Source organism: Myripristis murdjan, chromosome 11 (genome assembly GCF_902150065.1).
Source record: "Myripristis murdjan chromosome 11, fMyrMur1.1, whole genome shotgun sequence".
Taxonomy (NCBI): domain Eukaryota; kingdom Metazoa; phylum Chordata; class Actinopteri; order Holocentriformes; family Holocentridae; genus Myripristis; species Myripristis murdjan.
Genome location: NC_043990.1, coordinates 21276985 through 21302564, shown reverse-complemented (window position 1 = coordinate 21302564; position 25580 = coordinate 21276985). Strand labels below are relative to the sequence as shown.

The following is a 25580-nucleotide window of genomic DNA, read 5'->3' as shown; positions in this document are numbered from 1 at the left end:
ATTACCCTCTACAACCTGTCATTTGTGTGCGTTGTAGACCACAGCATTCCAGTACATTGTGTGTATGTATGTTTGTATGAATGTGGGCGTGTTACTTTGTAGCCAAGTCTTTCTGCAGTATCCAAGTCAGACTAGAGTGTTATTCTTCTGTGTTCCAGTGCTTCGTAGTTCTCTGATCTGTCATCTTTCTGTGCCAGGCTGCCAGTCCCGACCCCCTGTGGAGCAGGATGGCGGGCGGCGGTGCGTCATGTAGGCTAGTGTTGCGGTGGCCAACATGTTGACCCTTGACTGGGATTTCATTATTCATTGCCTCTAGAAAAACAAGGAGGGGTGTGATGCCCATGCCAAGACTGGTTCATGAGGCCATTCCCCTCATCATGCACAAAGTTTTCATTTTTTGTCAAAGGCTCGGGGTGTGATTGTTTTCTCTTCTGTCCATTTGATGGGTACAGTGACCTCTGACATGCACGTGCCCTCCACTCCTCCAGTCTGCTGTTGCTGTAGCAACCACCAGGTTAGGCAAAGAGACCTATTGGCCAGGTGTTACACAAAATCTATGGTTAACTTGAAACTTACTTAGGCATTACAAGCAGGTTTTAAGCCCATTTGATGCATAGCCTTTTCGTTCACTTTATTTCAGTGGTAATGTTATTGAATTCAACTCCTTAATTTACAATAAATATAATGCACTCACAGGGTTCTTATAATGTGCATATGATGCTTTATAACACCTTCAGATATTGCCAAATTTACAAGCACAAAGGTGGCCTAAAAGACATGTCCATGCTTTTTTGGCTTCTTTTTCACTTGAGTAACAGTTTGTGAACCAAGGTCTGTACAGTCTTGGTTTCAGTTTCAGTGTACATCTGTGAACTTACTAACCTGAAAATAACCCTGAGATAATGGTTTGCGTGTGATAGAAAACTTTCATTCCTGCCTCTCCGAGCAGGGAAACAGTTTCCGTGGCTGGGATCAGAGCAGAGACAGGCGGAGACGGACAGAGACACAGAGTCTCGGAGTCGAGGTCTGTCAAACACTCGTAAAACCATCCCTGCTCCACGGAGACCACCGTCACCATGGCAACAGTTCAGATACAGCCTTTAACAGGGCCACTTGCAGTATTAACACATATGGGAGAGGAGGAGCGGAGGCTGTGTGGAGGTAGGAGATGAGGGAGGGATTTCAATATACTGTGTACAGTGAATGTATTGTAATGTGTGTCTGTTGTCAAGTGCTTTTAAATTATATTTTCGTATGTAACGTGGAGACCAATGTTTCCTTTTTGTATGGGGGGACAACAGGTTCTAAGGAGAGTGACTTGTAAATGATGTCAAACTGTCTTTCTATATAAAGAGAAGCTGCTTCTTAAATGTAAACAGGAAACATTTGAAAAAAACAGCAAAATAAAGTGAAAAGCTTTGTAGCCCAGATTGAAATGGTGGTCTTTTATTTCCCTGCTCTGTGTGAGATGTAAAACCCAAATGAAGGACAAGATTACGGGTGGATGCATTTAGACAAGCATACTTTATTCATAAAGACCTTTGCAATACACGCTTAAACCACCGTCCTTACATTCTCACATGGAAAGGGCAGTATTTGAGACATGACATACACACATTTGACTTGTGATTACTGGGCATGTGCAATTGTTCAAGCCTGAATGCAACACCGTTGGGCCACCTTGTGATGGCAAGAAAACAGACAAGTATAGGATGGATACTACTCAAGTAAAGTATGTAAGCACACATACACAAACACACACACATGACATACATTCATGGGGGCTGACATGGACCTGCACACACAAAATTTTTTCATCACAGCTCTGACTAGAAAAACATTAAAGTACTTTAACGGTTGAAAGTGTCCATAATTTAGTGTCCTGCGGTCTATTCGTCTTAAACATTTTAAAACGCCTCTCCAATCACATGATGAGACCTGTCCAAGTTCTTATCCACTGAACAAAGACGAGGAAGTGCATACCAGGAAGTAAAATATCATTGGTCCATCATTGTGTCATCACTAAAAACATGAGTGAAATGAGGGACACACTGAGGGGAGGCAGGGCAACAACAGTAGTTCACACGGGATTCTCCACAACTTATACTTCTTTTCATATGTACAATACATTCAGAATAAAGCCTTATTTAGTGCAGATACATGAAAATGTAGTGCTGTTCTGGTTTAAACATCTTTGCTTGCAAAACATTGTCAGCAAAAGTACAGTAGTACAGTGGCCTGGGGGGATTCAAAGATCACTTCCCATTCAAGTCAAAAAAAAAAAAAAAAAAAACTTCCCATTGGCCCTTCCCATCCCTCCTTCTACACCCCCACTAACTCTGTCCTTCACTCTGCTTCAAAACACAAATACAGAATCAGACGACTCTTCAAAGACATCACACATTCAAATGACTCTAATTCTGGATTTATGCTTGGAGGCAACATCATATCTCTTTCCTAGTTGCAAGTACTTCCGTGTCCCTTTACTGCAGCTGTGAATCACGTGGACAAGGAAATGATGAAGATGAGGAGTGACTGACTGACTGCTTTTTTGCAGCAAATCCTACTTATTATAAAGAAGCAATCAGGTTAACTCCGAAGGGAAGTTTCTGATTTCTGATTTTTTTTTTTTTTTTTTTAAAACCTTAGTTTTATGCCTTGACAGAACAATCTATTTTAGCTTGGAAGTCAGAAATTTCCCTCTTCTCAGTTAAACTGAATGCTCTATATACACATGCAGTAACAATGGTGCTATAGTCCCTTGAAGCAGAACGATGAGGATCAAAGTCAGATGAAAGTAAAGGAAGAGCCATGGCAGCCCAGCATTATCCCCATAGCGTTAATGGTCCCTTACCCGTTGTGTGTTATGGTGAAAACTACCCTAAAAGGCTACCCTAGCCAATTAATGCCTTGGTGGAGTAGCCGCCAAAGGGCAAACACCACTTCCTTCCAGAAGTGGCCTACATCCTTTCTAACCTTTGTCAAGATTGCAATACAAGTGCTAATGACTGTTTATTAACAGAGCGACTTAATCAAAACCCAATTCAAATGAACTAATTGCTGAAAACACACAGCCTTCCTAAAACTCAAAATTCAGAGTTCCTCCCCTCCCCTCAAAAGGCCTGCGGATTCACCGCACCCCTTCCTACTCGATCTGGTCGAAGTTGAGCACATGGCCGTCAAAGTGTGTGAGGACATGTCTCTCAAAGAGGTGCTGCTGGCAGTTGAGGGGGAACTGCTCGGAGCAGACGGGGCAAACCTTCCAGTGGCTTTCCACATGCTGCTCAAAGCTGCGCTGCTCAAAGTGGGGAGGGAAGATCACTTCGCACAACGGGCAGCGCTTGTGAACTTCGTTACTGCAGGGATGAAGAGAGAGAGAAGGAGTGGGGGACAAGAGAGGGGTGAGGCAGAGGACGACGTGTGAGCTTGGTTTGTTGCAGTGTAAGAGTGTACAGTGGTGTGATGTGTCATTCTGGGATAAAACAAATCTAGGTCAGAATTATTAATCTTTACATTTTTTGATTGGCACAACTGTACAATGTACACAACCCACAGATATCTCAAATGAATTCTGCATACCAGGATTTTAAAGGGGCATTAAGTCATTTATAGCACCATCTACTAGTAACTGATAAGAACTAACTTCTCCTATCCTCCTGAATTACAATATACTGAAATGAACAGAAACAACAAAGTTACTCTCACAACAGAGCAAGACCAAGCTAGCTAATTAGAGCAGAACTCCAACAGGAGTTGTAATATATCACAGTGGCAAATACTGTAATAAATTTTGTCATTGGCTTTTTTGGGTTGAAAATGGGGCCTTTGCGACTTAAATGTCAAATGCTCACAGCCCTGTCCTCCATCACTAAGCGGTACAAAATAAATGGGAAGTAGGTGGAGGGAGGAGACTGGGTGTGTCTTGAATTTCCAGTGGATGGGGAGCATGGCCCAGTGAGTTTTGAAAGCCAGAAATATAGAGAGCCAGCTAAATAACTAAATAATTAATGAGTCATTGGTGCTGATCAACAACCTTGTCAACTCCTGCAGGTACAGTACGTTATTGTCATTTTGTGCAATACGATGGTAAAATCATACTTATTGCCCCTTTAAGGCCCAGGATAAGACAGATGGGTTGCTTCACCTTTTCTCAAATCAAATTCAAATTAAAGCACTTTTCAAAGTAACTGAAAGTAGCGCAATTACAATTTCAAGCACTTTCTTCAAAATCCAAGCACCAGTCTACCATGGCCTAGTGGCTGTGTGTTTGTTTTTGTGGCTGACCTCCTCTTTTCTTGTGTATCTTTTATTGACATGACTGTGAAGCACTTTGTGGATATTCATTGTTGTTATATTGTATGTGTGTGTGTGTGTGTGTGTGGGTGTGTGTGTTACCTGGAGTCGAAGCAGAAGCTGCTCCTGGCTTCATTGCGTCTACTGGACTGATGATCACAGGGTGGCTGGGCCCCATCACCCACCTAAGGCACACACAAGACAAACCTAAGGAAAAGGATGACCACACACACACTTTACTGCACACCCACCTATCTAAATACAAACACACACACACACACACACACTGGTGCACAAAGCATCCAAAGGTTAACAGCTCTTTAATGCAAAATGGGGGAGGTGGGGTTGAAAGGGTCATGAAACCCTTGAACCAGCAAAGAGCAGTATGTGTGTGTGTGTGTGTGTGTGTGTGTGTGTGCGTGCCCTTGCTGCACTCCTGATGCAAACTTCTTGATTTAGAGATTAGCATACAGTGAACCCGCTTCGCTAGTCTCTGCTCACTTCCCAAATAACTAGACACAGAATTAGACACAAGCTAGCGGGTCTTAGATCTCAGTCTGTGCTAAATTTCTCCCAATTAGCTTCTCCCAACCCTCGTTATTGTCATCTCTCTCGAGCTCTGAGAGAGTGACGGTAATTAGAGCTTCGTGTAAATGGGTTCAGTGCTTTGTCTTCTCTCAAGTAAGCCTCAGTTTTTGTTATTCAATGAGGAATAATACTCCAGAGACACAAAGAGTGGCAAGACGAGAGGCATAATCATGATAACAGGAATTCTTTGGCTGCTGCAAGCACAGAACAGAGGAGCTAAGACTGAGATGTCTGTTCATCTGTCATGCATTCCCGTTGCTGCAAACAAGGTGTTCTACACAAGGATCACAATTCAGACTAGTGAGATCAAAAAAATTGGATGTGGTGACAGATGAGTTTTCAATGCAAATGTGATTCACTGACAAAATGTCTTCATCACTAAAACTTTGTGGAGAGCAAGCAGAAAACAAGAAAAAAACACATTAGTTTCAATTTATGCATGCATTGTAGCATAGTTCATTTTGGTGTTTCCTTCTGTGTGCATGTTTACACACACTCACATTGCGTGGCTCATCCGGAGGGTGCTCCAGGCCATCAGGGGGGCTCATACTGCGGGAGGGCTGGATACAGACCACCTCTCCATCCCATGCTGCTGCCCCAGGACCAGGGCTTGGGGGCGTGATAGGGGGTGCACAGGGAGGGGTGCAGGGTGGGGCCTCAGGAGGAGGACGGGACATCTGGTCAGGGGACAGTGCCCCGTCTGCCCCATCTGGAAAACAGCACGGAAACAGCACTGTCACTATACTGTGGTAAAACTGTTGATGTTTTGAGAGACAATGTGTTGTGGATAAGGTGGGAAACGGTGAGAAAGATGAGAGGGATAGATGGAAGAGAAGCAGAACAGAAGGAGAAAGAAAAGATGAGACGCAAAAGAAGAAACAGAGGCGGAGATCTGAAAGGACAGAAATGCCCCAAGACAGCAAAAAAGAACCCAAGGAGAACCCAGGGAGACATGGAGAACACCAAAGAATGGGTAAAGCCTCTGAATTCCTCTCACCTCGTGTGGTGTTGGTGGAATAAGGGTTGCCGTACTGCAGCTCAGCAGGCCTGTGTGGCACCAGGGGTGGAGGGGAGGGATCCTGGGGGTAGGGCAGCGGGTAGCGCAGCACCACAGGCTGCCTGACCTCGGCACCCTGAACCCCAGCCTCCTGCACCCTCTGTCTGGACACATAGCGCTGCAGCTCCTGGGGCACAGATGGGAGACAACACCCAGCCCTAAATGTCACTGTGGCTCAGTGGGTTGAAAAGCACATTATGCACTGCAGATGTTTTCCCTTCTTTCCACCTCTGATATTTCAAATCAGCCAGTCTGAAAACACACATACACATGGCAAGCCAGACCTCAAGCTGCCAGACAGAAAGACTACACTGCAAAAAAAGATACATCTTGCATACATGCTGTAAATTAATGCAATTTATCATATTGTATTATACATATATCTAAAAGTATGTACATATTTTCTTATAGCACCCTATATATAACAGAAACAGATTAAGAATTACTTTATTGATCCCTGAGGGAAAATTGGGTCAGTTGTAGTTTCTCAGTTCTCAAGAGAACTTAAGTATAAGAAAATAGAAAGAAATACAAGATATAAAAATATAAGCCTTACAAATTTTAAAAAGTATGTGTAATATGTATAAGTTGTCCTAAACCTGCTGCGCCAGCATGCCACAGCAAACAGGAGAGCGCTGGCCACCACAGACTCATAAAGCATCATCTGCACTGTCCAGGAGATGTTGATGGACCTACATATACGCTGGAATTCGTATAATTTCAGATTTTTCTTTTCATATGATTTTATTTAATATGTTCTATTGTTATGCTGTAACTGTCAGTTGTGTTACTCTTTTCTTAATTATACTGCACTTTTCACTGCTGTATCCTGTATTTCCTGCTTCAGCAACCCAATTTCCTTACTGGGAAAACTGAGGTTTCCTATAAGATAATCCCATAATTGTAGTCTATACGTTCATTACTTCACCCAGCATGTAAAAATTGAATGCCACAAGCACGGGGCTACCATAATTATCTGTTTGAAGAAAGTAAGTTTGATGGGGACTGCGGTGAGAAATCCATTCAACGCTTTAATGCATCAGCTCCATAAGTCCCCAAAAAATCATGCACTTCTGCTGGTGAAACCACTTTGGGAGTAAGTCCTTTCAGCCCAGAGGAAAGTTTTCCTTTGCATCGTTACTGCAGCAGAATTGCCCTTTGCAATTATATCTGAGGCAAGAGCATTAGTACCCTACTCATTACTGTAATGGGTGTCAGACTCTGGCTCCCTCTGTGCCAGCTTGGCTGATAGAGGCGCTCTCTCACTCTTTTACCTCCCTCCCGTCCTCCCTTCTCTCCTGACCTCCTCTCTTGATGACTTCATTAGTGCGCTGCTATCAGGTTTAACATTTAAACCAGGGTTGGAGAGGTGAAACAGACATGCTGCGTGGCATTTGCACCGCCTAATGGCGCTGTACCAATGGGCAAAAGAAGCAGATATGGGTGTATTAATTAGTGAGTAATGTGGAGAAAGGCTACAGAAATGAGATCATACACTGTACTATAACCAAAATGAATAAAATGTTATTGTATATATGAATTAAACGCTATTATGTATCTATGGACATATATTGAGAGCCTACACTATCCACATACATGATGTGATTTCTTCGGTTAGCGGCTCTATGGTGAAATAGAATTCCATAATGCAACCAGTAGGCTTTTTTTTTTTTTTTTTAGAAATAAAACTATCTCCCAATACATCTGCAGTAAGTGCAATTCCCAAGCATTGTCTCCAACTCCTATTAGTTCTATTAAAGTGACTGTAGCAATATTTGAATGGTGAGGAACTGATGCAGTAACATCTATACTTAAGTCACACCGGCTGAGATGCAATGATGCTGAACACATACAGTGTAGACGAGCTGTGGTTGCCCTACCTCCTGTAGTTGCTCTTTGTCTCGAAGGGCCTGGGCCAGGTTGCGTTTCAGCTCTGTCACTTCGCTGGCTCGCTCTGCCATCTGTACCTAGAGGTATGACACCCACAGCAAAAAAAAAGAGAAAAACACACTAACATCAATTCATAAGTCAATTATCCTTTCAATGGAGAAAACATTTATTTCAATAACCAACTGATTCTGTTGGAAGGTCAGGTCAAGACTGAGTGTCCCTGCCAAGGAAAATTATGGATAGAAACCAACAAGAGCTAAATGCCCCATTAATGCCCTTGTTATAATTCATTTTCTGTCACTTCCTGATGAAGGCTCATTAAGTTTTCCTGTGTTTTGACTACAAACACAACATATTTGTCTTGGTCCTCGGTCACATACGTGTTCTGTTATTTTTGAGAAATAAATGCAAGGCCATTTCAGCTACAATGCTAAATGGCTAACCACAGCAAGGGAAAGATGGCTGCAATAGTGTGATGTAAGCAAATATTTTCGGAGGCTGTTTTTGTGCATGTGTGTGACAGAAAGGTGCAAAAGAACCCTTTGGCGTTTTCAAAACTGTTTGCATGAAGGATACAAAGACTGTCACCCACTGGTCTTGTTGATTGTTTTTCTGCGGTCTTACAGTTGTCTGACATCAGAAACAGAAACATCAGTCAATAGAAACACTTGAGCTACATTATACGCTTCACTGGCACTCAAATAAGTGCTGACAGACTCGGAGTCGGAGGTGACGGAAAGTGGGCTTCTTAACATTACTGGCAAAGGTGAGAACTCCTTCCCTTCCCCTCGATTCCAGCTGGAGCGCCACTCTGTTTCTATCCGCTGAAGGTACTAGGCACACACGTGGGCAAGCAAGTGAGCAAAATATTTTGGTTGGTTAAGTTTTATTTAATCTGGCGCTTGTTCAAGAGTGTGGTAGTTACTGTAAAATGCACAGCTCGAGCCACAGAAACAAGGTTTGTGTCCAGAGCAGACTGAGGGAGCTTTGCCGAGCAGATCAGAGCAGACCGGGGGATGGTAGTAAATCTCTCTCTTTCTAACAGGACTGACCCTGTGGGATAGTTTACATGGATAGCCGCTTGGTCTCCTCTCATTTCATCCCATTACAAAGACTCCAAATCCCCCCTCTCCCATTGTTTCTCTTTCTGTTTCATGTCTGTCTGTCTATCCCACTCCTCTCACTCCTAAATTCTCTTGTGTTTGGTTCTCTTGCTTTGCCCCTCATTCTCTTTTATCTGTCTTTTCTGTCCTGTCTTGCTCTCTCCCTCTACCTCTTTCAGGGATTTACGGCACAGCTTTGGAGGGTTAAGTTCAGGTGAAGGGAGTCTGCAACAGTGAATTTCTGTGACACCCGCTCTCTTCTCTCTCTCTCTTTCTCCATTCCTCTCCCTCCCTCGTTCCCTCCTCTGGGTGGCTGGTGTAAACAGCCGTAAAGCATGGTGTTCTGCGGCTGCCTCTCTTGTCAGTCTCCGGGCCATTAAGGGTGGCTGGAGGCCTGGGGCACTTGCCTCAGACCGGAGACTCTATCAAAGACAGCGGAGAGCCTTATTTACAGCTCCGATAAACACACACTCAGTCACAGAGATCAAACGCCAGTGGGTACTTTGGCAGACATTTGCACGCAAACACGTAACCGGCACACACAGTCGCAGGCAAGCAAGTGCAGATGCTTGTATTCAATCACGCACAATGGCCCACAGACTCCTGAAGAGTGGATACATGTTTAGCGTAACCAGGTTATATTTACCATACTTTTGGTTAACCTGTTTATTTGAAGCTTGGATACTGTAATGGAGTGTCCCTGCTGCCATGAATAATACAATTAAAAGAATATTCCTGTTTACAAATATAACAGTCTGCTGACAGAAAAATGCATAGAATTACAGCTGTTATTTGAAGTAGGGATTCCAATTTTGAGATTATTTTGATAGCATTTCTGTCTTCTGGTGTAAAGAGACAGAAAAGTGGGGAGAGAGAAAGAATGTAGGCCCAATTAAACCCAGGATGTTACACGTCCTTCAGCACAGTGATGACACACCAGTACTAGGCTATTTTGACATGGGAAAGACATGTTTCCAACGCTTATCTGCGCAGTCTTACTGGTTGCTACTGTGTTTTTGTGTTTGAGTCGAATATGGATTGAGCAGTGACTGCTTTTATTATAAACCATGATAAAAAATATCCAACGGTTAGTCACGTCATCTCAAATCATAACTATCAGGATAGCTAGTGTTAACCTTCCATGTCTCCTAAATGCTAGTGCACACATGCACCATGCCACATGTTTGTTTTGCTTTTCAATAAATCATGACGGAAGGTAGTGACAGCACTTAAGAGATTTGTAACCCTTCATAGAGGGCTTAGTCGAATGTTTGGCCATATTTTAAATTTTCTAAAAGTGCTGAGGGGAGGTTAATAGAGTAATACTGTAGTAATCATATGATCTTGAAATACTACCTCTAGAGTTGAAAATGGAAAGACACGGAAAACCAAAAGAAAAAGGTTTCTTAAAAATGGAGGATGAGCTTACCTGCCTTATTTCAAGTAAGTTTAATGCACTAGACATGATGTGTAGCTTAAAGAAAGGATTACTCTTTGCATGTAACTGTAGCCAGTGATAACTGTTTCAGTGAGGGGAAATATGCATGAGTAAACGGGCCAGGGGACTGGGGAGCAGAGAGAATAATGACAGTGCTTAGTAGCCTAAGTGCAGCATAACCTAATGTTCCCAGCGACGGAGCGATTGACAGGGAGGATGAAGAGGATGAATGGAATGCTGCTTAGGTGTGTGAGTGAGTCAGTGTGTGTGACTCACCCAGAATTACCTCATCGCATTGGCCAATCTGTATCTTTGCATGTGTGTCTGATTTAATGCAGATTCATTCAGTTTGCACAAATGATGGGAGTGGGGGTTATATGTGCCTTGCTCAAGAGCAAGTAAGTATAGGGATTTGAACCAATGCCATTTTAATTTGCAGACCGTTTGAGTGTCTGTGTGAGTGTGTTTTGTGTCTCACTCTGAAGCGCTCCTCCTCACTGGCCAACCGCTGTTTGAGCGTCTCGTTGATGGCACACTGCTCCCTCCACTTCTCTTCCATCATCGCCAGCTCCTCCTCCACCGAGCGAGTCTGATCCTGCTCTGCCTCGTCCGCGCTCCTCACCTCCACCTCCCCCAGCACCTCCACCTCCGCGTCGTCCCTCGCTTCCTCTGCCTCCTTCTCCTTTCCTGCCTCTCCGCTCTCCTTGGCGCTCTGCCTCTCGTTCTCCACCTCCACCCAGCTTGCCATCCTCAGGCTCTCCTCTGGCAGGCTCTCACTCTTCTCCTCTTTTTCAACGTTCAGTTCTTTCTCCCTGTCCTCTTCCAGGCTTACTTGTCTCTCAGCCTCCCCCACGGCGCCATCCTTACTTGATTCTTCTCCGTGTCTCTCTTCCTCCTCCTCCTCCTCCTCCTCCTCCTCCTCCTCTTCTTCCTCCTCTGTGCCGGTGTGTGTATCACTGTGTTCGGGTTCTGGAGTGTTGAGGTCTGGAGTGATTGTCATTACTGTGGCTTCTTGTAGGACTGCAGTAGCAATACTCTCTGTAAACAAACACATGTTAGAGTATATTACATAAAAGTATAGAAAAACGCAGCTTGCTGCATGTCAAACAGTTTCAGTGCTTATATTTTATTATCATCAAAGTACTAATTCCATCCCATATTTTTGCATTTTCTAAAGCAGCTGGGAAGAATTGTTGTGCTGTGTGGGCTGTTGTGGTCCAACAGAAGCATTTTCTGGTAACAAATTTCATTCTAGCAGCACTGAAAATACCTCCATGTCATTTACATTTTGACATTTATCCTCAGGAATAAGAAAAAAAAAACAAAAAAACACCAGAAACAACAGAATGATACATGTTTTTGGGTGGAGTTTCACTTTAACTTGGATGCAAAACCAAGATTCCCAACTGTGCAATGTTTTTGCAAACATGACACAATATTTTTGCATACGTAATTTTGCACATGAATACATTCTTTAAAATATTACTGCTATTCAGGAATTACAATTTCTGTGTGTGTGCGTGTGTGTATGTGTGTGTGTGTGCGTCTGCACCTGCTGTGGGTGACTCTGGACTAGGGATCACTGGCTCCTGTGTTGTCTCAGTGGCTGCATTCCTCTTTGGCTCCTGAAAACACACAACAACAACACTGTAGCAGCAAATCCTAGTAGTCAGATTGCCATAGCCTTGTTTTGCCATAGGACTGTCACTGTATGACTGCTCACCCCCTGTGACTCGTTGAGTTTGGCCACCTGCCTGCGAAGCCGCTGGCACTCCCTGTACTTCTCCTTATAGTGCTCTGCGGCCATGTGGAGACGCAGCTTCAGCTCCTCCACCTCCCTCTGCAGCTCGGCCTCGGCCTCCGACACCACCACCATGCTGGGCATCGCCTCTCCACACGTCCCCACACCCTGGAGCAGCAGGGGAGGAGGAGGAAAGACATTTCATTACATTTTGTTTCAAAGTTTATTTATTGGTAGCATTTTAGTTTAACCCCTCCAATGAAATATTCATAAACAGTGTATGAACAGTAAACAAATGCTCTCTAACACTCTATAGCATAGTGGTGAGCAAAACACGGACATTATTAACATTTATAAACATTTTTCATATAGTGAATGCACACATTTGAAAAGCCATCCTATTAAAGCTATCTTTATATGTTCTTTAAAGATGTTTAAACATCTTTTCTAAATGCTAAACAATAAAAATAAATATTTATGAATTATTAAAATAAAGTGTAACCCATTTGTTTATATATCTCTTCATCTGAAGGATGTCCAAAAGGGCTTTACAAATAATGAGCCAGCCATAAAACAAAATAGAATAAATGGGAAACCATATAACGCAAAAAAAACAATTATGGACTATCACTACTGCTGTAAGTCACAAGAACTTCAAAGCAAGAATTTGACATGAATGTGAATTCTTCTGACAAGCTTAATTCTCCTGAAATTTAGACATGTACAAAAGCCATTGCCAGTTTGAATGAAGCAGAAAACCTATAGAAATCAACATCTTTTTCATTTTCGCCTGAATAGTTCCCCAACACCGGCCTACCACACCACAGAAGGTGAGTGAAGGAATGACATAAAGGGACACTGACCACTTCCTTCTGCGCAGCGCTCCTCATGCGGTCTAACTGGCTCTCTATACGTTGGCACTCGGCCTGGGCATCGGCCAGGCTGGCGCGGAGCTTGTCGGCCTCCAGGCGGGCACGGTACAGCTCAGTCATGGTGTGGTCCCGGGCACTGGCCGAGTCGCGGAGCTCTGAGGCCAGCAGGGAGGCCTGCTGCCGGGACGCCTGAAGCTGCTCCTCAGCCTGACGGAGCTGCTCACGCACACGGGCCAGCTCTGCCTAGAGAGACACACAGACAGGGTAACAGACACGCAATTACACATAATTACATTCTGAAGATCATATAAAAATAAAAAGAGCTAACATGCACACACACTTGGCTTACTCCCTACTCATACCTTGTCAGCCTGGTGTGCCAGTAGTTCCTTCTCCAGGCTGTCCCGCTGGGCCACGCAGGCCCTAAGCCTCTCCAGCTCCTCCTGGAACTGGGCGATGGTCACCTCACGGTTAAGCTCCACTGCCTTCAGCATCTGCAGCTCTGCGCTCAGCTTGGTGTTCTCCAGCTCGGTGCTGCGCAGGTGGGCCTACACACACGTGACACACATACACACACAAACAGAGAAATCAAGTAGACGGCCACACACAGGCTCGGTCAGTCAACATGTCCCTAATGATTTATCCTAACACTTTGCAATTGTCTGCTACTGAGTGACATCTCTCACCTTGTACAGATCTCTTTCATCCTTCTCATTCTTCAGCTGGCTCTCCAGGCTGTCCCTCTCTGCCGTCAGTTTCTTCAGACGGTCACGCAGACTGCGACACAAATGACAGTCATCAGTGTTATAAGTCTCTCATCCTCAAAACAGTCCTTCTGTGCAAGACGCCACCCAAACAAAAACACAAAGACACCACTTGTGTTACTGAGTAAACTAGAATTATTAAAAGCCCCTTTGCAGCCCCAGGCACAGCCTACGGTAAAGAATGTCCTCTTAGTTCAATTGTCACTCAACAGGCCTTGCTACTAGTATGTGTGTGTGCAGGATTTGAAATTACCACCTGAGAAGTGTCAAAAGACAGTAAAATGTTAAATGGTAAATGACACGTGTCATGACACACTTATTTTTTGAGAAGATTTTGGTATTTTGATTATATCCAGTCTTGAGTCTTTGCCTGCTCACAAACTTTGTCCCTGTTGACACCCTGTACTCTCTCTTTTACCCTGTCCCAATCAAATGGAAGCAGAAAGAGGCTAATGATTGGCTGCCTATTAGGCTGGCTATAAACCAGCAGCCTCCTCTAACCCTCCACTGTCTATACAGTCAACTAGCTGCACCTTAGTAGAAACTTTACATCATTTCTATGTGGCAGTGAGTGTGAGACCAGCAAAAAGAAGAAAATGAATATAAAGATACAAATATGTCATACATGAGTGTGAGTGCAAAATATAAATGAACACAAAGTACCTAACTGTAAAATCAAATAGCATCAGAAATAGGTAGGGTTACATATTTCTATTAACATCTACAGGAATTATCCTGGCCACTAAAAATTTTTCTTGTGAGGTGTTTTTTAATATTATCAGTGTGAGCAGGTGAGCCAAAAGTTTGTTTCAGACACTGTGTGTGTGTGCTAGTGTGTGTGTACACAGCATGCACATATATACAGGCTACTGGAGTGATGAAGATGTTGAGGGAGCAGGATGCAAGCAGAAAGCGCCGTCAAAACATAGTTATTTAAACAGTCATGTTGTGGTGGAACCAGATGGGTCTGGATGATTGATGCTAGCATGCACCACTCACCAGTCCAGCTCTGTCTCTTTTTGCAGGCCTCTCTGGGTGACTCCCAGCAGGTCCTCCTCCAGCTGACGCACCCGGTCCGTGGCCTCTGTCAGCCTCCTCCTCACCTCCTCCCTCTCCTCTGACAGGCCCTGTGATGAGCGCAGCAGTTCCTGTGGCACAACAAGAGGGCTGTGGGTTAGACTGACAGCTCTTCCAGCCAGTCGCAGGACTGAAGGGCTGAGCTTGGCCGCAGCCAGCGAGTGCCGGATGAAGTCAGGCGCTTATGCAATACCCATAAGCAATCACAGATGATGAAATTTCACCCGGGGCATGCTACCTCATCCATCAATCACCAGTCATCAGTTACAAATGAGGACAAAAGTAAACCTAGTCAGGGTTTACAGTAAAAGATAAATCACTAATTAAGCAACTTAATAAATCATGAATAAATGGATGAAAAGGGAATCTAGCTCATATATCAAAATCAGTATCAACAAAAATAGGAAATGTGCATGTGAATCTATTACAAAATAGAATAGAATAGAATAGAATATAGAAAGAATAGAAAATGCTTTATTGTCTACCTTTTGCGTGCAGAAGGCAGAAATTTGTCTTTGACTTGCATACATTAAAAACAAACATTTACATAAAACATGCTAAGTACATCATAACATCACAAGACACATTAAAAAGTTTACATAAATCCCAATAGAAGCAACATTAAATAGCACCGAGAGCTCGATGGTATGGACTGAATTCATAAAAGTATAAAGTGCATTGTGCTGAGGCAGGATTTAAATAAGATGTTGTATACTGAGGTAGCAGGCTGGCTTCAAATAAATATAATTCTGTATAAATATAAAGTGCACTGTGCCGAGGTGGGATTTACATAAGATGTTGTATACTGAGGTAGCAGGCTGGCTTCAAAGGTGGTTACTCTTACTGATTGAGATATTTTATAGCAACCGGAACAAATGTTTTTTTTTTTGTTTTTTTTACAAATATTTTTCTTTGCACAGGGGACTCTACACCTCTGCCCTGACGGTAGTAACTGAAAACAATGATGTAGATATATAGAACATAGACCACATATAGAATATTGTTCCCATGTTGTAGAGCAATGTCACATATTCTTTATGTGCTGGTTCCAAGACTTCACTGAAGCTACATCACACTTAAATTAAGTGAATTATTCAAACCCAAGATGCCATTGTTTTGTGGCTACAGCATTACATCAGACAGAAAACATCTAGATGCCTTGTGCCTCATTTTATATGCATTTTCCTGCAATTCAGCAGGACATATTTGGTATCTTTGGAAACCCTGGGATCTCCACTAGAATTTAAAATTACGTTTTGTGGGTTTGAAGAAAGCCCGGCTGTGCAGCATGAATTTGAAATGACAAACCACCCAAGGGACTAGTAGAGTTGAAGAGAGCCTGTCTACTATGACTTAAGTCCTTGAACAAAGTCATCTATCACACCAAATATTTAAGGCCTGTTTAGTATGCTGTTTAGCCAGTGAATGATGTGTCTTGTTTCAACTTGTTGCTGATCAGCACTAGAAAATCTCCCACAACTAATATTGTGTATAGGCATGAACAACATGCCTATACACACACAACGTCCCTTCTGTTTGAAGGGTCAGACATGCACGCACACACACACACACACACACACACGTGCGCCCACAAAGAAAGAGAAAGACAGACACACATTTACACTTTCAAGGACATATGCAGACAAACAGCATACCCATCAAACCTGAACAGACACGGTATATCAATTTCTCTCTCTCTCTGTCTGTCTCTCTCTCTCTCTCTCTCTCTCTGTTACACACACACACACACACACACACACACACACACACACACACACACACACACACACACACACACACACACATACCCACACCAATGCATACACAGCCCGGTCTCCCTCTGGGCTTGGCTCTGCGTAGATGACTGTATGATTTTTACGGCTGGCGTTTGGGAAGCACTTTAGCAGTGCATAAAGACCTTATAAAATGTGTAGTCGTAAAATTAGCAGCCACAAAATATGTACTTATGTTTTCATGTTAAACTCAAAGGATATTTTCATCAGCGTGGCATGAACTAATGTACCTAAATGCTCTCCACAAAAGAGTATGCTTGCACACACACACACACACACACACACACACACACACGAACACACGCACACACACATGCGCACACACATGCACACACAAGTAGTATATCAACAGATGGACATGCCTGTTGAATGAAAAGCAGCACGTTAATAACAGCGTGTGTGTGTGTGTTACAACGTAATTTATGGCGATTTTGTCCTTCATAAAAAAGAGCAGAGGACTAACTCAAAGCAGCCTGCTCTTATTTTGAGTCTAGACCAGAGGAGTGCACTAGGGGGCGATAAAAGACTATATTCACAACCAGAAACCTCCTGGAGGGTTTCACGGCTCACCTCTTCCTCCGTGCCACCTCCCTGCTCTCGCCTAGTTTCACGAACTTGACTGTTTTTTTAGTCGTGCGCGTGTATGTGTGTGTCTGGGTGTGTGAAAATGTGCTGCTTATCAAATGGCTGACTTGTAAAATACCTAAATCTGAAATCTGACTAATCCTCAGGAATGGCGCTTAGGGAATCAGAAGGGAGAGAGAGAGAGAGAGAGAAAGAAGATAGTAGGGAGGAACGAGCATGCCAAAGAACCAGTAAGGTAAGGGAGAGAGGGAGAGGGAGAGAGAGAGAGAGAGAGAGAGAGAGAGAGAGAGAGAGAGAGAGAAAGGGAGAGATAGAAAATAGACGGTGAGAAAGCAGTGGCTACTGCATCGCGTGACTGAGTGGTGTTTGTCCCTGAAACTGGGCAGGGTTCTTTTTTTCACTCAGGCGGTTTTGCGGACTGTCCTCCTCTCATTCCACACACAGACTAAAAGGGTTTGCAAGCGGGTGGCATAATGAGTGTGTTTGTGTTTGTGTGTGCATGTGTGGAAGTGCATGTGTGAATACACACTAGAGGGGCCCTGTGGTGTCGAACCTGAATGTGAGTGTGCGAGTGATGTGTGTGTGTGTGTGTGTGTGTGCTGGTGTGTGTATGTGTGTGGATTTGACGTCATGTTTGTTCACTCTGTGGTTGCGATGGCATCGTCCCTGACGCCAGATGCCCAAGAAACGACGTCCCAATTCCGTTCTGGCCCACTGAGTCAGGTCGTTAAAAAGGGAGAGAAAGACTGGCACAGGCGCACACAAACACACACACACACACACACACACACACACACACAAATGTTGGGGCGTTTTGTGTGTTACTCAAACATGGACACAAATTATTCATAAATTCAGGCCTTTGATGTTTTTAGACCTGTGATCAGTGGTGAGGAAACCGGCTCCGCACACATGAGCAAACAGAGACTGTTTGTCTAGGTACACACATACAACCACACAGTCACACACACACCTACCCACCCACCCAACCACACGCACACACCCACACGCACACACACAAAAAACACTGCACCCCCTGCACATCATTTGAGAGGTACAATTACATATTTACCTAATCATGTCAATACATAAGTACAAACAGAGAACCTAATATCTAGATGGAGTAATTACAGCAATTCTAAATCTTCCCTTCGCCTCCCTGCTAATATGTGTTGTATGTGTAGATCTCTCACTCTGCCTCTAACCTGGTTGTGTGTCCGCAGCAGGCAGCATGTCTCCCTCTCCTGCTCCCTCTCCCTGGTCAGTCGCTTCTGCTCCTCCTGCAGCTGCTGTTTCTCCTCCTGTAGGACGCGCATGGCCTTCAGCAGCTCCCTGCGCTCCTGCTGCGCCTCCTCTACGCGCTACAGGGAGAGGCAGGAAGAGAGGAATAGGAGTAAATAGGGTGAATACTATCTGTTCCTTGGAGCTTTTGGTTATCAAGTCATGCACGAGGTGAACAGCGTGCAGCCAAGGCTCTTGGTGTAATAACAACAAGGCAACAGTAAACATGTCATCCTTCATGAATTACACAGTCCCTGTCTAGTCCAATCAGTAACAAATATGTCAGCCCCTTGTGATTTGTAGCTGTGGCATCTGCCTTGGACCAGTCCATGTAATTTAGTATAGACCAGAACGCAGTGGCAAGTCACATCTTTTGCCCAAGTTTAGTCAAATGCAATCAGCGGAGTTTGAGATATTGAGATGTTATGCAATAAAAGAACAAATACTTGGGCTAATCAGTGTAATTCTAAAAAAAAAAAATGCCAGAGTGCAGGGATGAGAGGCATCATCTCCCAAAGTTGCATCACAATTCAATCAGCGGTGCTTGCGATATCACGTCATGAACAAATGGATGGAGGATGCTCCACAGTCCCTTTGCCAACACTGATGTAATACTTTATTGATCCTCCTGCTCCAGCTTGGCCAAGTGGCATCCTGAATCGATGCAGCACTCTGCGCGCGCGCGCGCGCGCGTGTGTGTGTGTGTGTGTGTGTGTGTGTGTGTGTGTGTGTTCACTCCCTACCTCCAGCAGGCCAGTCTTAGTGGTAACAACCAGGATATCTGAGTTGCTATCATCCTCAGTGACAGTCAGCAGCTCTTCGGTGGGAGTGGCCGGCCTGAACAAGAAGGGCGTGCTCGCACCTCTGATGTCACCGGTGTGCGTGACGTAACAGAACTGATAGAACTCTCCATCTGACTTGGGAACGTAGTAGCCTAAGGGGCAAAGACACAAGAATAATGTGAAAGCTGTGTGTTTCAGGCACGTCATGTATGTTTTTCCTTCTCATTTAACTTTTATTTAAGCAGGTAGTCCAGCTGAGACAAAGAATCTATTTTCAAAGTGCCAAGACTAATGTCTACATTGCAAAAAAAAACAAAAAACATCTCTAGTAACACATTAAATAAAAAATCCCATGAAAGTGTTATTTAAGCATTCAAAAAGGCAGGCCGGTGGGCAACATGGTCACAAGTTCTTTATAATCAGTTCCAACTCACCATGAGAAACCAGATTTTAGCACCCACATAGACAAGTTTATTTTATGTGTGTAGATGTGTGGGCAAGTCATCTCTGTATTCCAATTTGCCAAACACATACAAGTACACACAAGTTTAATAGTGCAGTGTGAACAGCAGTGCATCACAGGATATCCCTTGGAATAATATGAAAATTTGGTTTGCTGCCTGTGGACTTCTTGCCAAGATCTCCTACAGGATCTGCTCCTGTAACATAATTTTCTTGGATTTTCTTGGACTGTGATATTCAGTGTAGATGTGTTGCACCGTAATCCTTTAATTTTTTTGTACCCTGAATGAAAATTAAAGCCAGATGACACATTTTCATTTTCCTTTTAATATTCCCATTTTTAAATAGGCTAATTGGGTCATTTCTCAAACAGTGGGGGACTACCATGACTAAATAAAGAGGGAAATAAAACACAATGGGCTGCATGAGAAATACTAAACTCTGCCCAAGAAGATATTTAATGAGCACAGTAGCAAGTGAATTCACAGGATAACTCATATTTCATCTGATGACTCATCATGTATATATATGTTACCATTTGCTAATTTCCAATAGGCCAGAGTTCCACTCAGAGGTCTGACTGGAACATATTAAACGCGTATTAAGTCTGGTTCTGTGGGATGGAGGAGTGAGTACAGTATCTGGCAGTCAACCGGTTTTACTGACTACTGACACACCACAGTGTGCTCTCATATTTTCACTGCGTAATATCTGACCGTTTCAGACCCAGTAAAACCAGTTTGCAGGCCCTCAATGTGTGTGTGTGGATGTGTGTGTTTTGAGAGGTGCTCAGGTCCCAGGCCGCGGTTTGCGGTTGTGTTCTCTTAATAAAATAAAAGTACTGGTTTTTATATGCACCGTTAAATGGAGGAGTTGCTTTGGAATACCCTGAGCCTGTGCGTAGTGGTTTACATAGTGAGTGTGTGTGTGTGTGTGTGTGTGTGTGTGTGGGTGGGTGTTCAGTACCTTGAAACACCACAGTCCTGTGCACAGTGCTTCCTGGTTCATAGTTCTCAGGCATGGGAGACCAGAGGAAGGTGTAATAATCTCTAGCCGTGCTCCAGCCAACCTAGGGACACATCACAAACAACAGCCATGTTCATCCATGACTAAATATAGTGCACGACTGGGCAGTGTGAAGTATAAAAGATAATGTTGAAAAATCAAATGTACACTGCACAGATATAAATGCAGAGCACATTTTGTTATCATAGCATTTTAGGGAGGTGTGTATAATGGACATTTTCTACAACATAGACACTTAATGGAGCACGCTGTGGGATTACACAGTGTTTCAAGACAAGAATGGAAACATTTAAGACCCCGCAAGCCCTCCTTCCACGGTCCACCCCCCTCATTCTTCCCCACACCTCCTCCTCCTTTCTCCTTCCCCTCAGTTCCTGCCCCTTTTGGGCTCTCAAAGAGGGGCAGTAGAGGTGTGAGACTGGGGGGGGGCGGGGGTGGAGGGGGTGAGTATGTGGGTTTGTTTGTGTGCGTGTATACATGCGCACACATGCGCAGACTCATGAGATGTTCGAGAACAACCCATGTGGAAAAGAGAAAGGGGTGGGGAGAAAAAAAAGAACAACACTTGAAGAAAAGGTGAAAATTTTACACAAAATGGCAAGGGAGATGTAATTATATGAATTTCATGTGTTGTTAAGTGACAGATGATGAAAGGGACTTGTGAACATCGTAACTCTGGCTCTGCGTCGTAAAGCTGTCGCGCAAAAACACACACTCTCTCTGTCTGGACTGTTCACACGCATGCACACACACACACTCACACACACATAAACACACCTCGTTTCAACTCACATGTGCAATACGGGCATGTGACACGGCAAAACTGCACTTAAGCCATGGATATCATGGGACCCGAACTCCATTTTAGAAAATTGGAAAAAGCTGGCACCATAAAAAGTTCCTTAGTTGGACAGCTATAATCTCCTATAATATAGTCATCATTTTATATTACATTTTCAGCAGCTGGTTGACTAGTGACTTAAAATAAGCCACCTTACAGCACTGCACTGCACTGCACTGTAGGCTGAAAGGTGGAAAACACTGGAATCAACAATTTATCTTTGTTTTAACTGAATGAATCCTGTACTTTCACTTGTTAAATAATAACATGTCATTATTTTTTCACAAGATTCATATAAAAACCAATTAAATGCTTAAATGACTCAAGTAAAAAAAAAAAAACGAGAGAAACTCAAACAGTAATATTGTGACAACAGTAAATCAAAGTGAGCTATTCAAAACACTTGTCAGAGGGTTCACTCTGATAATACTGTTGCATGACGCTCTAATTGTGGTGTTTGGCTTATCAGCCTATTACACTGAGTATAATGCTACTTCACACTGATGGTAATTGTCAGTATTGAAACCCTGGCCAAGAACATTCTTTCCACTGCAAAAGTATCTCAGTGTGGCTCAAACACCGAGCCAAGTTTGCATGTGTGCTCACGTGTGTGTGTTTTTCGAGTGTACAGACATAAATAATTTGCTAATTGCAGAGTGAAGTTGACTGACACTTGGTTAGGTATGGTGTGGCGTTCCAACACGGGAGTGATGTTATAAAATAATCACAGGCAAAGCAGCTATCAATCATCCTGCCAAGCTGTGAGGGTACAGGACGATGACATGTTAATTATACACTTACACAACGGGTTTCTCCCTGCCTACTCAACAAACATGCCACAACCAATAACCTCCAAGGGGCTTTTTGGGGAGTTACGTATCTGTATGTGTGTGTGTGTGTGTGTGTCTAACAACAGACTAAAACCAAAAGGCTTTCACTGGAGAAACAAAGCAACTTGCAATTATTTTCTGTTCAATTTATCATATTGATGTGTGGGAAATTTAGCTTACATGCTGGAAAATGGAAAGGACATGTTTGGTTAGAGTGTACACTATTAGTGTTTACAGTGTATACAGTACAGTTTGAGCATACTGCTGTTAATACTTTAGCTGTTACACCAGAATCCTTATGGATTGTACTATGGACAGTTTAGGCCACTAGGGGGTGTCTGTGCACAACAACTGGATGGTGCCTGTCAGTGAAGTCTGAGTCATCATTGTAGCAAATCTGCTTTCTTGCTCAGTGTCTCTGTCTACAACAGGTAACGCCTATGGATGTGAGAGGTAAGGGGGAAAAAATGCTCTCTCCCTGAGTCATCTCAAAATTTATGCTCTTGGGAGTCCACCACACAAAGACTCACAAGGCAGGGGACTCATTTTTTCATCAGCTTTACTCAGCGCCAATGTCAAATCTCAATTTCTTTTATTAATCCACTAAATAATCTAATTTTTTAAAACAGAATTTCCAAAAAAACATTACTTACGTGACAAACTTGCCAGACACAAGAAAAGATTTAGTTTGGCATTTGGCTGATGGTGGAAATTAATTTCCTATCCTGATCGCGGATTGCAATTACTATAACGAGAGCAAGCATAATTACTCATCTTGTGATACATACTTGCATAAAGAGCAAATTATTATGAGTTGAGTGTTTTGTAATTAAAAAGATATCTCTTTGCCACCTCTGCTCTTTAATTGCCCAAGGTCTTGCCTCCTTTAACAGATGAAATGGTTAAATTTCTCTCTGAACACACAGACGTATGCACGTCAAAAGGATTAAAGAAGCATGGTCTCCTTGTTCCCTGACATGAAGCGCTAACCATCAAACAGGTTTCATTAGCACGGATTACAACAATTACATTTTCCAATCGACTTTTTCCAAATAAACCCAGCATCTTTATTCCTTTTTAATTGAGCTGGTGGATTTGAAGTCAGTTCTTAAACGACGATAAAATGTTTGTCTTTTGACTTTACGAGACATTAAGTTTCCTCGTTCACATTTCCTGTTAATTACGTGTGAGATTTGATGGCCTTGATGAAAGAGTGGAACGAAGGGAAGGGGGGGGTTGTACAGGGAAGGGGAGGAAGGGAAAGATGGAAAGAGAGAGAGAGAGGAGGATGTACAGGAGCGAAGGGGGGGATGAGGGCTTAATAAGAATCAGAGAGGTTAATAAAGAGCACCAAATGTTTGCCCCCCAGCGAGGCCTACTGAAACAAGCCCACCGTGTACACTCTTCCTTTTTCTGCATGTAGAACGACCACACCAAAGCTTGCACTGAGGTTTTAGGCATGGAGTGAAGAGCAGAGCCATTAGTGTCAGGGCGGATGTACGGTTCGCATGTGTTAATGTGCCAAGTGCCAACCTACGGCCTATTAAGAAAAACCTGACGCTTATGCAAAGAGTGGGGGATATTTCCAAGCTTTAGATCTTAAAACTCAGATGTGAAGTGATGAGCTGTAATGGTTTGGACGAGTAAAAAGTTTGATCCTTTAAAGGCTGTGTGGCTTGAGGACATGGTTGAAGTCTGAGCAACAGGTGATGCAAGCGTGATGTGAGTCATGTACCTTGAAGATGCCCACCCAGTCTTTGGGGTGAGGAGTAATGTAAGGGGTCAGAGTGTAGCGACACTCCAGTGGCGCCTGGGGTAGGAAACTCTTCCCCACGTTCTGGAAGATGACGTGGGCAAAGTTAGACGTTTCCATGACGCAGACGCTGCTGCCTGGCGACGAGTCCACCACCTGGAATGATGACATCATATCCTGTTGGTCACTTCATTTGTCTGTAGGGAAAGAAAAAAAAGCAGGAGACAGAGAAGAGAGTATTACAGGGGTGTAGGTCCAGGGAAATGTTACCGCTTTCTTTAAATCACACACACAACCAGCCCCCGAGCTATCAAAACAAACAAACAAACAGACAAAAAAACAAAAACACAGGTTAGGATAACTAGTGTGAATACCAAGAAATGGGGCAGAATCACTGGTGAGGTCACATTATCACAATAATTCACCCATGATGATACTGTAAGATGTCATATCATAAAATCTGCAGCAGCAGAAGAAAAAAATACCCTTGAAAAGGCAAAATAATTTTCCAGCAAGCAGGAATGAGGCATGTTTCTCAGTGTTTTAATCTGCACAGACTAGTTCCAGTTAAAACAGAAGTCAAATTAAGTTAAATTAACTGTGCAAATTAAGTTGCAATCTCAAATATTTATACTTGGCACAAGTGTAACTATAATGTATCACAAGAGGAAGTTTAGCAGCATATTGGATTAATTTCCCACCCCTAGTGAGGCCAGTGAATGAGTCATGCTTTCCTGTCCCTCAGTGACCACTGACTGTGTGGGTTTGACCAAGACATCTCCAGACTGTGGTTTTATTTAGTAGCTCCCACATATGAATGTATGCAACTCAATCAATGTGACACAGGGCTGAAAAACAAACCATTATTCCTCATCACCCAAAGCTGCTCCCCTGGCTGAGAGCGTACAGTGAGTCTGGGCGACTTTCTGCTGCACAACACAACACAACATCATTTAGCAGCCACCTACAGCCACAGTGGGAACTCCAGATGACCTATTTACTTGACTGTAACCTGAAAGTGGCCTGGTTTATAGTAAAATAGCCAACGTTCAACTCTATCTTTTCAAACTAGCTGAGGTAAGAGGAAGATAATCTTATTTGCGATGGCTAGTTAGCTAACATTAGCTTGAGAGCAGGCCATGTCATGCGATGTCAGCAGACAAACGTCGGCCGGCCAGTTAGCTGTCTGGACTCACTACTCAGCAATATGGGTCGTTTATTCCGTGGAAAACAGAGACAGTACCCTTTTTGATATGAAGTCCACCTACGAAAACACGTTGCAGTTTGTGCCGTTGTTTTTGCCACTGTCCCCGCTGTTGTCAGTGCTCTGGCGGTGATGCGTCTCTTCCTGAAAGAGCAAGTGATGCTGTCACTTCCGGGATACAGATCGCAGTCCCACCAGGG

The 25580-nt window shown here is 43.5% G+C and overlaps 1 protein-coding gene across 1 annotated transcript; it reads right to left on the bottom strand.

Moving 5' to 3' along the window:
* Nucleotides 1–1494: 1494 nt before the first annotated feature.
* On the bottom strand, nucleotides 1495–25550 carry tax1bp1a (Tax1 (human T-cell leukemia virus type I) binding protein 1a). The gene is made up of 17 exons (XM_030063648.1): nucleotides 25420–25550; nucleotides 24159–24373; nucleotides 20693–20795; nucleotides 19226–19416; nucleotides 18407–18562; nucleotides 14746–14894; nucleotides 13669–13759; nucleotides 13345–13530; nucleotides 12974–13225; nucleotides 12093–12278; nucleotides 11922–11994; nucleotides 10848–11407; nucleotides 7819–7905; nucleotides 5879–6065; nucleotides 5382–5590; nucleotides 4396–4478; nucleotides 1495–3356 (listed from the first exon to the last, which is right to left on the bottom strand). Exons 2-17 carry the CDS (start codon nucleotides 24348–24350, stop codon nucleotides 3146–3148), a joined length of 2916 nt encoding a protein of 971 aa, XP_029919508.1. The 5' UTR covers nucleotides 24351–24373; nucleotides 25420–25550; the 3' UTR covers nucleotides 1495–3145.
* Nucleotides 25551–25580: the final 30 nt, after the last annotated feature.